Consider the following 16,476-nt stretch of genomic DNA (forward strand, 5'->3'; position numbering starts at 1 on the left):
TTTTTCACCCCTCGCATTTTTTTTGTACAGGACTTTTGTTTGCCATAGCAGTATCTAGATTGTTTCGTCGGCTCCGGACCTTTCAAACTAACTTTTTAGGTACAAAAATAGACTTTCCAGACACTGCACAAACTTTTCAACCTTCCACGGTTAAGAACATAAGAAACGCCTTCACCGGATCAGACCTAGGTCCATCTAGTCCAGCGATCCGCACACGCGGAGGCCCAGTTAGGTACTCCCTGTTGGAGACCCGGATCTCCCATATCCCTCGATATGATTTGCAAGAAGGTGTGCATCCAACTTGCGCTTGAAACCCTGAACACTGGTCTCTGCCACAAGCTCCTCTGGGAGAGCATTCCAAGCGCTCACCACTGGCTGTGCGAAGCAGAACTTCCTGACATTTGTCCTGAACCTGCTGCCACCCAGTTTCAGGCTATGACCTCTTGTCCGTGTCACATTTGAAAATGTCAGTAATGCTTCTTCCTGGTCTATTATGTCAAATCCTGTTAATATTTTAAAAGTCTCTATCAAATCCCCCCTCAATCTTCTCTTTTCGAGGGTGAACAGTCCAAGTTTTCGTAGGCGTTCTTGATAGCTCAAATTCTCCATACCTTTGACTAGTTTAGTGGCTCGCCTCTGCACCCTCTCCAGCAGAGTTATATCCTTCTTGAGGTATGGAGACCAGTGTTGGACACAATATTCCAAGTGTGGTCTGACCATCGCTTTATAAAGTGGCATTATGACATCCTCCGACCTACTCGTGATCCCCTTTTTAATCATGCTCAACATCCTGTTTGCTTTCTTTGCTGCCGCCGCACATTGAACCGATGGTTTTAGGTTGTGTGCCTTCTTCTTCTTTAAATAAATAAATCTAGACATTTATTGAAGCACGTTTCAAACACCCTTTGTCCACCCCCATCCTAGCTTAATGGCTTAGCTAGGTTCCTTGCAACTTTAAACCAGTCATTTAAACCTCCATTGCCTCAGGTCCAAAATACCTTATGTACCTATACTGTATATAATATATAAATTAAGAACATAAGAATTGCCGCTGTTGGGTCAGACCAGTGGTCCAGCGTGCCAGCAGTCCGCTCTCACGGCGGCACCCAGGTCAAAGACCGGTGCTCTAAATGAGTCCAGCTAAATGTTCCAGTTTAGCAGGAACTTGTCCAACTTTGTCTTGAATCCCTGGAGGGTGTTTTCCCCTATAACAGCCTCTGGAAGAACGTTCCAGTTGTCTACCACTCTCTGGGTGAAGAAGGACTTCCTTACATTTGTATGGAAACTATCCCCTTTCAGCTTTAGAGAATGCCCTCTCCTTCTCTCTACCTTGGAGAGGGTGAACAATCTGTCTTTATCTACTAAGTCTATTCCCATCAGTATCTTGAATGTTTGTTTAGAGAGGCAGTATCTCAAATACCATTAATTTGATCATAACCACAGAAAGGCAGTATATATCAAATACCACCTCCTTTCTGTTTCCATGCACTCCTCACCCATCATTTTGCTCCCCCCCCCCCAATCCAGAATCGTTGTTCAGCACCATGGTCAGCTCCTGTAGGAGGCAGTCAGCCAGTCAGGGTCACCTCCAACTCATGAATCTTGCTTTCCAAATTTGGAAATCCTGAAGAGGGTGCTGCAGAGGCAGCATTCACAGCTCCTGAGTGGAAAAAAGAGTCAGTCATTGTAAAAACTGGGCCTTAACATTTACATATACATTGGCTAGTCTGATGTGCCCTTAAGTACAGACATATTCTACCTTCTCTCCATCTCTTTTATTATGCCTATATTGCAAAGTTTGTACATTGCCTTTTAGGCGTCGCATAGACATCTTCCTGACGTCTATAACGTTATCGCGTTTTAGTATTATGACAGCATTAGAACATTGATTTTATGCTGCCTTTTTTTCTACATTTTATATTCAGCTACTTTATCATATTTCCCTTCTGGTGAGCTCAAGGAGAGTAAGTGACTTGTCCAGGGTCACAAGGAGCAGTGAAGTATTTGAACCCACAATCTCAGGGTACTGAGACTGTAGCTCTAACCACTGCACCACACACACTCAAATAGTACGCCACATGTCAATTCAAAAGCCAAGTAGGCATTTCAGTCTAGGATAAATATCAAACATGTACCTTCAACACTTGTCCAGTTCCTCTTTTGGCCTCTGTGTTCTTCAATCAAAGCACATGGGAAAAAAAAAATATATATATATATATATAGAGAGAGAGAGAGAGAGAGAGAGAGAATTACTGCACCTGTTGGGCTGCCGCGTGAGCGGGCTGCTGGGCACGATGGACCTCAGGTCTGACCCAGCGGAGGCATTGCTTATGTTCTTATGCATACTAAACCTTCTATTTTTTTGTGAAAGGCTAACTCCTTTGCAAAACCAGGTCTACTTTTGGGTGTTAGTTGGGCACGAGTAAGGTGGACATGACTTAGGCGTCACTTAGTCGTGCTGGAGGCATCCAGATATAGGTGAACAGGGCTTCTATTTCTTGGGTATAGAGGACTCCTTTAATAATAATGGAAAAAGATGTTTAATAATGCATTACTCAAGCAAAGCACATGAAATGTATTGAATAATAAATCTCACTCCCAAAGTTTAAGAAAATAAGAAGAGAAACCCTACTCACAATGTTTGTGGCTCAGAGAAGTAGACATGTCTGATGCACAATCTTGACATCATCAATATGCACCTAGATGGCAGATTGTCACAAAAAAATATAAGAATATGTGCTGGGGTACCTGACCATACTAAGGATTTGAACCCATGACATGTGGAAGATGGAAGCAGTGCCTTTAACCACTGAGCCACATGTGCTTCCTTTAGGCAGGGGTTCCTGCCATTTGAGATGATACCTTATGAGATTACAGCCATCACAGGGTAAAAATTAGTTTCCCTCTGGAAAGGGAAGAGTGCAAATGTAAATGGCAAAATCCATAACCCATACTCTCTTATGAGACCATAAAGAAGCTGTTAAGTTACTGGGGGGGGGGGTTATGGATTTAAACCCATAACCTGTGGACAGGGCAGGATTAATTTGTCAAGGGCCCCTAGGCACACAAGTACACTGGGCCCCCCTGCCCCACCCCACCATGCGCCCAGGCAGAAACAGGAAGCTGCATCAGAGGGAAGCTTTGGGTAAGCAGCAACACTTACACAATTACAGTTCTTGTTGCCTTTCTTACTCACATTGCTTGCTTACTTTCTGTCGATGGTGGGAGGGGGCCACGTTACTGATCAGGGGGGGGACCACATTACCGATCAATGCTGGAGGGGCCCATTGCTGTTTGGAAAAAACAATGATGCTCTCCTTCATCAGGCCCCCCTGACCATTTCGGGCCCTAGGCACGTGCCTACTTGGCCTATTGGTTAATCCTGCCCTGCCTGTGGAAGATGTAACAAGTGCCTTTAACCACTGAGCCACAGGCGCTCCTATTATTTTTTAGTGACATTCTGTCATCTAGGTGCATATTGATGATATCACAATGATGTCAAGACTGTGCATCAGACATGGCCACTTGCTCTGAACTACAGCCATTACAAGTAGGGTTTCTCATTTTATTTTCTTAACCTTTTGGAAATAAGGTTTAGTATGATATATATAGATATAGATATATAGATATCTATATCTATATAAAAATGTGCTTTGCTTGAGTAATTCATTATTAAACATCTTTTTCTGTTATCAAAGAGGAGTCTTCTTTACCCCCCAAAATAGACGGTTTAGTATGCCACTGTGTTTAGTGCCCTAAGCGCAGTGATAGAGGAACCAGAACATAAGAGACATGAGGATAGGAATGGCAGAAGATTCACAAAGTAGTTAATTGAAAATACAAGGATGATTGGATAGAAAGTACTCAAGGTAAGTCCTGTTGATTTTTTTGATATGACAAACAGGCAAATGTTGAAATAGTGATGAACTGCTGGTGATTGTGGGTTGTGATTCTTTCTAGGGCTGAAATAAGAAGGATTTGGGATCAGTATAAGGGTTGAAGAATAGAAAGAGAGTATGAGAGAAAAAATTTTAAAAACAGAACATATAGAAAGAGAAAAAATATGAAAAAATTAATACTGGATTTTATTCCACTCCTTTGGAACTCCTTAAACCCTAACTCCTCCAGATCCTCCCAAAAACTGAAACTATCATTCCCCTCTACAAAAGGTATATCCCGCGCAGGAAAACTAGGAACATCTCTCCCCTTTAGAATCACAGAACTCTGGAACAACCTCACATCCCCGCTCAGAAATTCAAACTCCCTCCAATTCTTCTGCAAACACCTGAAAACTTGGCTCTTTTCAAAAATCTAACACCTCCCGCTCTCTGGTACCCTGGCCCCTCTCTACCCTCTTAGTTCCTTTCTATAACCTCTCTTCTTCTGGAGTTCCTTTCTATCCTAATTCTGTAAACCGTGCCGAGCTCTACGCTTGCGGAGATGGCGTGGTATACAAACTTAAGGTTTAGTTTAGTTTTAGTTTATGAGGAGCAGAGCGAGTGATCACGTTTTGAACCCTGACTGAGTCAACCCCATGTGGATATGTTAACGCGAGATCAGTGGTCAACAAGACTGAAATTATAAAATATTTACAACCTGGCTTTCTATTCCTAACTGAAACATGAATACCAATGCAAGATCACCCTATCGAGAACTGGTCACATGAGTGATGGTCTGGTGATACTGCAGAAATCATCTTATCACATCAAAATCATGGAATCTATTTCTCTCGCCTCACTATAGCTCACCCTCCATATTTGCAAGGGTTAGATGAAGAGTCGGCCCGCGAATAGGGAAAAATTGCAAATAATTTTTGGGATGTCACTCCAGAAACTTGTGGAACACACTACTACCTTTCAAAAAACAGGCTTATGCTAGATCCAAAAACTCATATATTTAAATTGAATTAACTACTTAGGATCTCGTGTGCACGCAATTGTGAGCTAGTAGAACTCATCTTGGCTCCCAATTATTTTGCGAGCTATCATCGGTCCGTACGTCTTTGATTATTCAATTTAATATATATGTAAATTTTCTTTACTTTTTTCACATTCTTAAATTAATTGTTTTATTATTTAATTATTTCAATTTAATAATTAGCCAAAATGGTACTTAGCTCAGGTGTATATTTATATACCCAGCCCTCTGGGCATAACACGACGGAAGATCTACGTTTCGCTCTCAAATATAACAAGAGAGCTTCATCAGGACCAAAGAGGTTAATACTTTTTACCACTGTCCATAATGCCGGCCAGAGTGAAAGAATTCAACGTTTTTTTAAGAATCATAAAGAGATCCTTCCCCGAGGTTTTGTTCAGGGCATCTTACATCACTTCCTGAATCAAATTAGCGGATATGCCCCTCATGGTTGCCTTTTCTCTATGCTGATGAGTCCTAACCTGTTTAAATTTTCTTCATAAAGGAATTGTTCTATCCCCTTTATCACTTTTATCACCCCTTTCTGAACTTTTTGTACTTCCACTATATCCTTTTTGTAAACACCAGGAATAAGTAAGAGGTGAAGTCAGGAGCTGGTGACGGGCCTTGCCGCAGGATTCTGCTGGGGCTAGGGCAGTGCTCCTGGGCCCCCCAAACCAAACAGTGTTCCGTCGCTTATGATGAGGGGATATGATAGGTTATACAATCATGATTGGGATGGAATAGTTAAATAGGGAACAGTTCAACCTTTCAAAAAACACAAAAATAACAACCCCTAATTGACCAGCAGATTTAAAACAAATCATAAAGTCTTTTTTCACGCAGTATATAATTAAGCTGTGGAAAATGTTGCCAGATGCTGTGGTCAAAGCAACTAACAGAACAGGATTCAAAAGAGGCTTGGACAAGTTCCTAGAGGAAATGTTCATTTAAAAAATGGTTAGGCAGGTAGACTTTGGAGAGCCATTAGTCATCCCTAGGAATGAGCTATGAGAAGTAGATCAGTCTTTTGAAATCTGCTGGGTACTTGAGACCCGGACTGGCCACTGGCTTGAAGGCTTTTCGTCGATTCTTAACTCGTTACAGATATCTTGAAAACACAACTGGCCCTGGGGAAAGCCTGTGCATCTCAGCTTGGCCAAGACTTTATATGGTTTCAGAAAGAGGAACCTGGATTAGCAGGATGAGAAAAGACAGTTGCTGGTTTTATGCCTACCAATTGAAGACAAACAAGAGAAAGATTTCTTCCTCTTGAAACCTGGTGTTTTGGATTGCTTATTTTTGATACAGCCATGATGGATTTTTTTTGCATAGAGTAGTATCTTAAACAACCTTGCTGCCTAAGCACACATTCAATGCATGGTCATTCACAGTATACTCATCATTTTGTACAAACATATAGTACATATACATACAGAGACACAAAAGTGTCAGGGTATGCGCAAACTAACCCACTTACATAAGAACATAACAATTGCCACTGCTAAGTCAGACCAGTGGTCCATCATGCCCAGCAGTCCGCTCACGCGCGGCCCTCTGGTCCAAGACCAGCACCCTAACTGAGAATAGCCCCACCAGCGTACGTTCCTGTTCAGCAGAAATTTGTCTAACTTTGTCTTGAATCCTTGGAGGGTGAAATTGACCTTGTGGGAGACACAAACTGTCATATGCTTCTGTGAATATAGACATGTAGAGACACAAAAGTGATAATTCTCTAATATAAAGGAAAGGGGATGGCATTTGATATACTGCCTTTATGTGGTTACAATCAAAATAGTTTACACATTATGTATAGGACCTTATTTTGTACTAGGGACAAAGGAGGGTTAAGTGACCTGCCCAAAGTTACAAGGAGCTGCAGTGGGAATCAAAAACCCAGTTCCCCAGATTCTCAGGCTGCTGCGTTAACCATTACGCTCCTCCTCCACTCCACATAGAAGAATTTGTGCATAAATGTTCAGAATATTTGCATGTATGTGCAAGCATACACACCTATGTGCACTTCTGTAAATATGTGCGTATCTTACATGGATGGGAGTACACCTAGGCGGAGTCTGAGTAGGACAGATTTATATGTACATTATGTATGTGTTGTATCACTGACACTTAAATACAGCTCTATGGCTGGCAGAAGTGCTTGCACATAGGTGCCTAAGGGGCTCATAATCAGAACTTAACCATGTCTAAAAACCCGCCCTAGATGGCACTTCGGCAAACTAAAAGACAGGTCCGTCCAGGTGCCGCTAATCAAACTGACTTTCCGGGGTTGGACTAGTGTACCATAGAGAGGAGGACCCAGGCCCATAAGCCACTCTATCCACTACATTTATGGTGGAACATGTGCATCCACCAAAACCCTACTCTACTACCATAAGGGCGATTGGGGTTGTAGACAGGTGGGTCTAGTGGTTTTTGGGAGTGTTTTGGGGGGCTCACCATAACCTAGAAGGGAGTTATGGTGAGATGTTTATCTGGCACCCTTTTTGTGAAGTTGCCCTGTAAGGTGCCCCACTGCTCTGTTGCAATGTCTAGGTAGCCAGTCCATTACAAGATTGGCCCCTCCTATATCCAAATGGTCTTGTTCTGGGCATTTGGGACTTGGACAAAATTTTGGTCGAAAATGTGTATAACGATAGACATCCTGGGGGTCTGGACAAACAATAGCCTGGACGTTCGGATAGATGATTTTCGAGGAAAAAAATATTCTAGGTGTATTTTTCAAAAATGGGCATTTTCCCACTGCTAACTATGAACGTCTAGCGCCATACACCCAAATCAGACTTAGACATATGTTTTGATTATGCCCCTCCATGCACCTATATAGTATTCTGTATGGTTCTGTCCTGTTGCTGCGTTGCCTTGTTTCATAACTCACTGATCCTTTCTCCCATAATCTTCTTATTTATTTGAATTTGTAAACTGCATAGATTTTTGTAATATGTGCATTATATCAAATAAACTGAATTTGCCTCTGAGCACCTATATATAGGCACACAGTTGTAGAATTATCTCAAAAATGGAGACAGACATATAAAAATCACTATGCATTTGTACACACGGAAGGCATTTCTCAAAGTTTTGTTTCAATGAGAATATCTCAGACTCTTCAGTTGGGAAACATCTAGCCAAAATTACAGCAATTTTTGCACTACAGAAAGTCCTTCCTCAGCCACCGTCAAGATGTGTGCAGAGATGCCCTTAAAAGTTATGTTGCACTTAAATACCTCGTTCCTTAAATAAAGTTCAGCTCAAAATAGGCATGCTGCACACACATCATAGGGAAACATATCACACATAAGCAATAATAAAGCATGTCTTCTATATATAATCTGAAGTAAAAAAGAATAAAACAAACCAATAGAGTAAAAATAAGTAAAATGATGGCATTTTGACTTTATACAGTCTAAATACCAATTCTGTACATGAGAAGATAGGATAATGCTGAGTTTCCTGTAAAGGCAATGAGATGCTGTAGAATACAAGAATCAGCTTGCTCAGGGTGCCTGCGATTGCACCACGGGAATGTGCTGTTTCCAAAGCCAACTCACCAGGGCCATCTCCCAAAACACTATGTACACTTTTAGTCCCAAGTTCTTCTAATTGTAATGAACGGCATGGACATACGTTTTTGGGACACGTTTCATAAGATTCTGTACAAAAAGAAAAGGAACTGGGGGAGATACAGCGTGGTGATAATTGGTTTTCTGTGGTGTGATAACCAAGCGTATATGTCTCAGACTTCGCTGCTAGCTGAGATTTCCTGCATCAAAAAACTGGTGCGATGTTTGCAGTGAAGGAATTCATGACCACTTGCTCCTGTGTGGGCAGGGTCCCCTCATCCAATGGCATGAAGGGCTCTCCTGTCCATGAGAGGACTGACCCTTTCGTTCAAGTATGCTCCTCCTAGACACATCTTGCACTTTGCTGACTGCTGTCCACATGACCCGGAATCAGAAACACTGCTCTCTCGCCAGAAGGGGCCTTGTAAATTAACAGTCACACAAAGCCTGGTTTCACAGAGGAGCGGCGACAGTTTGGACAGCCACGTGTCCCATTGGTATGGAGGCACCTGCAAAAGAAAACATAACTGCTTGTGTGGATTCCTGAATATATGGTATAGACGTCGGGAACTCCCTACAGCCATTTCCTGATGGCGATCTGCACGGGGCAGGAGCGTAGGAAGATCGCTCCTGCCCCGAAAGCCCTCTAGACCACCAGGTAAGGCCGGGAAGGCGGCAGGGAGGTGGGGGTGGGTCAGAGCCAGATAATCACGGTTTTTCGGCATTCGCGGTCCGGCTGAGCCCGTATCCCCTGCGAATGACGAGGGAGAAGTGTATGTATAATGGACATTTCAGAAACAATCTAATTCTGTATGTAACACCATTACTAAGCTCTTTTGTCATAACTCCAGCAAGGCAGTGTTACTCTGTCTATAGCTCATATATTATAACTTATGTACTGATGTTAATGTACATATATCCATCAAAGCTGCTCATGTAAACTGCTCTGAATTGGTTTCATAGTCATTAGTTAGCGGTATAAAAGCTTTAAACAAACAATAAACCTACTTCAGATGGAAGAAATGAGAACAGGGCAGAGCCTGGAGCTGGTTGTTCTTCTCCCCGATGGACTCGCCACACATTCCACAATATAACTCCATCTCTTCTACACACTCGTGAAACCGCACCACGTGTGCGCGGAGCTCCTGCTGCTGCTCCTTTGTGCGGTAGATCCCCTCGCTCAGACAGTGAATCTTCAACATGCTGAGCTGAGGAGAAGGGGAAAGGGTTGGAGAAAGAGGTCAAGGAAGAAGAAAAGGGAACATGGATAAAGAAACAAAGAAAGAAGAAGAGCATGAAAGGGAGAGGGAGGTTGGACAAAAGAAAAAGGATAAAAATGAAGCAAGTGTGAATATAAGTAGAAAGGATTTATGAAAGAAAAAGAACATATCACAGGAATTACTGAAAGAGGGTAGAATGAATTTCCGTATGACACTGTTTGCTAACCTATCCATGAACAAATCCACACATTGATCTACATGTATGCAATGGTGCCTTGCCAGCTCCTCCATAACAGGACACTATATCTAGGAACACGACTTCCCCCATCTCTCCCTCTGTGTACACAATATTGGGGGACACAGTTCTTCCATATTTCTCCTGTTTTACACAATAGCAGGGAACACTGCTCCCTCATCCCTCCTTCTGTGTACATAACTGGGAGCGCAGGTCCTCATCAGCCCCCTTGGACGCACAATAGCTGCCTCCTCCTTTCTCACTTCCAGAAAAAATGTTTATACTGTGTAGCAATATAGACTCCTTGTCTGCTCTATGCTCAACCAATATTTTAATGAAGAGAAAAAGATAGTTTAGCGTTCTTCATGTTTATACTTTTTATGCTTCCGACAACACTTTAGAAAATCAATTATCAAAAATTTAGTGTGAAAACAGTACAGATAATATAGCAGTACCGTGCCTGACGCAGAAACACCACATTGATAGGAAAATATTACTCAAACCAGCCTCAGAGGCTCAACAAGCATAGAAGACAGCCCTAGCTGTCTAGAGAAACTATGCTGTACTGGAGCTCAAAATCATATCATTGGCTGATATTTTGAATTATATCATACTTTCCCATTGTCCCACATCGACTGTATAATGGCACAAACTCTCAAGACAATTTAATAAACATAGAGAGTTGAAGACTATCAATCAGATAAGAATATAAGCATTGACATCCTGGGACAGACCAAAGGTCCATCAAGCCCAGTATCCTGTGTCCAACAGTGGCCAATTCAGGTCACAATTACCTGGCAAAATCCCATAACAGTAAAATAGAGCTTACTTTGCTTATTCTGGAAATAAACAGGGGATTTTTCCAAGTCTATCTTAATATTGGACAGTAGCATAGCTGGAGGGGCAATAACCCTTGGCAGAGCACCCCCTCCTCTAGCTGGAGTATCCCCCCCCCCTTATCCAGGCAGCTTGGGGGTGCTGGAGCAGTCATGGATCTGCGGTCCCTTGCTCCGGAACAGGAAATTCATGTCGGAGGGGGTGTGGGCTGGCAGAGCTGACTACTGAGCATAGGAGGACTGCAGACCCACGAGCTCTCCATTACCTCTGAGCTCCCTGCACCCGAGGTGGACCACTGCTTATGGACTTTTCTTTTAGAAAGTAGTAGAAAACTTTTTTTTTAAACTTTGCTAAGCTAACTACCACTACCACATTCTTTGGAAATTAATTTCAGATTTTAATTCCATGTTGCATGAAGAATTATTTTCTCTGATTTGTTTTAAATTTACTACTTAATAGTTTCATTGTGTGCCCCTGCTCAGTATTTTATAGACTTCTAACATATCTTCCCTCAAGCCATCTCCAAGCTGAAGAATCCTAGCCTCTTTAGCTTTTCCTATAATACAGGGTTCTTACCTTGTTTCCAACTGCTTCTGCCAGCTCCTGGGCCTTCTGCACTATGCCTAGAGCCTAGGAAGAGAAGAATATCATGATATAGAGGCACAGAGGCAGAGGAAAGCCTAAACATTATTCTGGCATCTCTCCCTCCCCTTCAAATTTCTAAAAGGAATGAATGGTAAAGCTGGAAATGGAAGGCAGTACATAGGGGTGCACTGGCATAGTAAGGGGGTGGGCATGGACTGCCCTATGTACCATCTTGTGGGGGCACCAGCATCTCTCCTCCTCTACCTCCTGGTCCTTCCCCACCACTCCCCCGCTGCATGTGTGCCTTGCCTTCCCTCCTCCCCCCCCACCCCCCCCCCCCCGGTGCCTCTAACTCTTCACCAGTGTGAGCAGCAGCATCAATCTGCTGCTCGCACTGGCCTTGGCTCACCCTCTGAAGTCACTTCCTGGTCATCACAGGAGCAGAAAGTGACATCAGAGAGAGAACCGAGGCCGGCGTGGACAGCAGGTAGGGAATGCAATTTGCATAGGCAAAATTAAAGAGGAATGGGGAAGGGAAGGGGTGAGCATGCATGGCAGGAAGGCAAGGAAGGAGCGGGGGGGGGGGTAGTGCCATCGTCCTGGGTGCCTCCCACCCTCACAACACCACTGTGGGGATGAAAGGAAAAGGAAGAAGGAGAATGAGACGGAAGAAACTCTCTCATTTGTGAAAATGTCAGATTCCCCAGTGCACTTCTTATGGTAGTTTGTACTTTGGTGAGATATTTGCACCAAGAAGAATGAGAAGGAAAAGGAAATAAGGGCAATGGGAGCATATCATGTAACCAGCAACAAGGAAATGCTACATAACACATAAGTTATTTCTAGCACACCTTCTCATTAAAGAGACCAGGATGTGGTAGACAGAATGAATACGAGTTGCTCACAAGATGTTCTTTTCTTTCCCCAAATAAATTATTACAAATAGAATCAGTGATCTTAGCTCCAACAAAAGGAAACATTTTATTTTAATTATGTCATGTTATCCACCAAGAATGAGTTAACTCAGATTGAGGGGGCCTCGACCAATTGAATGACTGGAAGGGTGTAGACAGCTAAGGTTTGCTCATCACTGTTCTAAGCTACACATTTGCACAAGCTTCAGCCACATATCATACACATCAACTAGAAGCAGGCTACTGCGATGACCACTGTAGAGAAAGAGCTCAATATCAGTTAGGCCATCCTGGCTCCCTCTCCACATGATGGTTCAACTAGGAGAAAGAAAGTGAGGACCACTTGCTAGGATGGGTGGGTGGGAAAGAAAGGTATTAAGAATATAAGAATAGCCTTACTAGATCAGACCAATAGTCCATCAAGCCCAGAAGCCCGTCCTCACGGTGGCCAATCCAGGTCACTAGTACCTGGTCAAAACCTAAGGAGTAGCAACATTCCAGAATCCCAAAGAGTAACAAAAGATTCTAGAACCCCAAAGAGTATCAAGATTCCATGCAGACTCTCAAAGAATTGCAAGATTCTGGAATCCTAACTAGTAACAACATTCCATGCTACCGATCCAGAGCAAGCAGAAGCTTCCCCCATTTCTTTCTGAATAACAGACTATGGACTTTTCCTCCAAGAAATTGTCCAAACCCTTCTTAAAACCAGCAACACTATCTGCTCTTACCACATCCTCTGGCAACGCGTTCCAGAGCTTAACTATTCTCTGAGTGAAAAAATATTTCCTCCAATTGGTTTTAAAAGTATTTCCCTGTAACTTCATCGAGTGTCCCCTAGTCTCTGTCATTTTTGACAGTGAAAAATCAATCCACTTGTAGCTTCAGCCCCTCCTTCTTGACTCGCCTTGTCTTGCTCCTTCTGGATCAGGCAGCATTTAGCCATTCCTAGCATTGCTTGGATCTGTCCCAGGCGGTTCCCGATCTCTGTCATGATACTCATGGAAGAATCGTAGCGTGGAAATGCTTTCTGTAGTGGGAAAGAGAAAGAAAAGTTACAGCCTCTCGGCTGGATCCCTGTACATTTTCTTTCTTGTACAGATGGGAGAGGGCGGATTTGAAAGAGTAAGTCTGTTATCTTTTTCAGCTGTTCACAATGTATAGTTAGTGATGAAAGTCAGTGCTGTCTCATTTTCCTTACATGTGTCTACAGGGCCTGATTTTATTACAAGGTGCTAAATGCTTTAATACTACTCCGATGCTCATAGGAATTCTATGAGTGTCGTAGTAGCATCAGAGCATTTAGTGCTCCGAGCCATGGTAGAAACCTCTACCACGGCATAGTAAAAGGGGAGGGGGTAAAATATAAAAGAATCCTCTTCATCAATCAAAATTGTAGATATACTTCAGTGCTTTTAAAATTGAGGATTATCTCCTTGTTCTACCGGTAATAAAGCCTACATGAGCAACATCGGACTCCAGAGTCTCTTTTGTTTTGGACTTTTACTCTTCTGTGGTCTCAGAGAGTCAATTTTTTTTGTTTGTACACTTTTTGAAGTTGCTGCTTTCATTTTTGAATTTATAATGTTATTGAATCTATAGGGTTTATTAGGAAGCATTTTCATTTGTTTTATTCTATAAAAATGTAATTTTGAACAGTTTGTGTTATTGTTACTTTATAAAGGCAATAATGTCTCATGAATATAATACTATCAACAACAACTGTTCATTAGTTTTTATTTTGTTTTGTGGGACCTTCATAAATGAGGCTATGAAACCTATTCACAAGTTTCACTACCAGCTTTCAATAATTCTAATCACTAGTCCCTTAATTTTTAAAAATGAATCATTTTGTGCTGTTACTTTCATAATTATCCAAAAAACAGTAATAAGCTTAATCGTCTAATGTGATGACGTTCCAAGCTGGGGGTATTATACTCCTCTGTCTTTTGTGTAACCAATTTCAATATCTAAGAACAAAATTAAAATTCATTAACAGTTGTCGATGGTATTATGTTGATGAGGAAGTGTCATTTTGAAGAGTATCGTTATATACTTACTTCTGGGGTGGAAGTTGGTGTTGATTTTGGTACTTTATAAGGGTAATATCAGTGCTTATGTGCATTTATAAAATAGGCTTCTAGAACCAATCACAACAACATGCAAATATCAAAAAAGGTATAAATGTGTGTGTACCTGTGTTTTATATATGCATGCATCGCAACTCCGCCTCCTTTCCACCCAAACTTCACTCCTAGGAATACCTACTGCAAATCAAGTAAGAGCAGGTACACTCTTTCCAGGCACATAATCCTTTGCATGCATCGGTAGTTGTAAAAGCTTTAGAAAACGATGCTCTTATTTGCACATACACTTCCCCAGAATACAGAGCTCCAACTTTGTTCTTTTAGAGGGATGTTAGAAAATCTATTAGCCCTATACGAGGGGCCGCTGAACTGCTCTCATCGCAACCAACAAAGTTGGGGGCCGTCTCCAGTGATTTTCCACGTTTTTCAGTCCGTCCGAAAAATATGGAGTGAAAAAAGTGGAAAATCACTGGACTAAGTATTTAGGGGGAGAGTGTGGCACAGTGGTTAAAGCTACAGCCTTAGCGCCCTGAGGTTGTGGGTTCAAAACCCACGCTGCTCCTTGTGACCCAGGTACATTAGATAGATTTTGAGCCCACTGGGACAGACAAGGAAAAATACTTGAGTACCTGAATAAAATTCAAGTAAACTGTTCTGAGCTCTCCCTGCTGTGCAGCCATTCAAAACTACACAAGTCATAAATATCCCATATCACTCACAAAGCTTGTTGTTTATATCAGGTTTTAAATTCTTTACATAATCAGTTTTGCACTAGGGCTTTACAACCCAGAAGCATCTCTAATCTTGACACTCCCACTAGCCAGCACATCCCTATGCCTAAGAGTCTTTCTTCAGGTGCTCAATCCCTGTTTATTAAATATTTGCTGCATAAACAGCGTCACTCACTTCAGATGGGACAAATAAATGAATAATATAAATGTGTTAAGGATGGTCTCGGACAGGTTTGTTTCAGTCTCCAGCAGGAAGTGACCAGAGTGACGAAGAAATGAAATATAATGCTTTGCACTCATTTACAGTATCTTACACTTGATGAAATAATATATCTTCTGAGATTCTTTGATATTACATTCTCTGAATTAAAAGTCAAGATATCAACGGTATCCAATCAGATATCTCCAGCGAGATACGGCAGAGTGAGGACAGATAGGGCAGAATCCAGTAGAGAAAGGGGGAAGTAGAGGTTGCTGTGGTAACGAACCACAGCAGTAGACAACTTGCTGCGATTCGTTAGTGGTAGGGTTACCAGACGGATTTCCTCGGACATGTCTTTCTTTTGAGGACATATCCGGGGTTCCGGATGGCTTTTCAAAACCCGTGTCGGCCAGGGAGGAAGTCCACGCACGCATGGCCGCCACGTGATGATGTCACGTGCACACGTGCGTGCGCCGTGATATCGTGCCGTGACGGCCAGGCATGCGCGGACTTCCTCCCTGCCCGACAAGAGCAGGAAGCAGGGGGCAGGGCCAGTGTGGGCTTGGGGACAGGGATAGGGGTCCGGATTTTCCAAAAGCAAAATCTGGCAACCCTACATAGTAACATAGTAGATGACGGCAGATAAAGACCCGAATGGTCCATCCAGTCTGCCCAACCTGATTCAATTTAAATTTTTTTTTTTTTTTTTTTCTTCTTAGCTATTTCTGGGCGAGAATCCAAAGCTTTACCCGGTACTGTGCTTGGGTTCCAACTGCCGAAATCTCTGTTAAGACTTACTCCAGCCCATCTACACCCTCCCAGCCATTGAAGCCCTCCCCTGCCCATCCTCCTCCAAACGGCCATGCACAGACACAGACCGTACAAGTCTGCCCAGTAACTGGCCTAGTTCAATTTTTAATATTATTTTCTGATTCTAAATCTTCTGTGTTCATCCCACGCTTCTTTGAACTCAGTCACAGTTTTACTCTCCACCACCTCTCTCAGGAGCGCATTCCAGGCATCCATCACCCTCTCCGTAAAGTAGAATTTCCTAACATTGCCCCTGAATTAGTGTGGGGGGGATGTAAAAGTGTGAGGGTTTAAGGGCAACTTCCTGTCAATCTGTATCTTCAAGTATTATGGGGCTGATATTGTCCTTTCCATTAG

The 16,476-nt window shown here is 42.5% G+C and overlaps 1 protein-coding gene across 2 annotated transcripts in view; it reads right to left on the minus strand.

Moving 5' to 3' along the window:
• Nucleotides 1–7,820: 7,820 nt before the first annotated feature.
• Nucleotides 7,821–16,476, minus strand: part of RAPSN (receptor associated protein of the synapse) — a 41,276-nt gene continuing 32,620 nt past the window's right edge. For both annotated transcript variants that reach the window (XM_033927850.1, XM_033927849.1), the window contains exons 5-8: nucleotides 13,197–13,319; nucleotides 11,367–11,420; nucleotides 9,507–9,706; nucleotides 7,821–9,007 (exon numbers count right to left, since the gene is read on the minus strand). In XM_033927850.1, coding sequence (XP_033783741.1) covers nucleotides 8,935–9,007; nucleotides 9,507–9,706; nucleotides 11,367–11,420; nucleotides 13,197–13,319 — 450 coding nt within the window. In that variant the 3' untranslated portion in view covers nucleotides 7,821–8,934. The remainder of the gene's footprint in view (nucleotides 9,008–9,506; nucleotides 9,707–11,366; nucleotides 11,421–13,196; nucleotides 13,320–16,476) is intronic.

The sequence above is a fragment of the Geotrypetes seraphini genome, chromosome 19 (assembly GCF_902459505.1).
Source record: "Geotrypetes seraphini chromosome 19, aGeoSer1.1, whole genome shotgun sequence".
Classification (NCBI taxonomy): domain Eukaryota; kingdom Metazoa; phylum Chordata; class Amphibia; order Gymnophiona; family Dermophiidae; genus Geotrypetes; species Geotrypetes seraphini.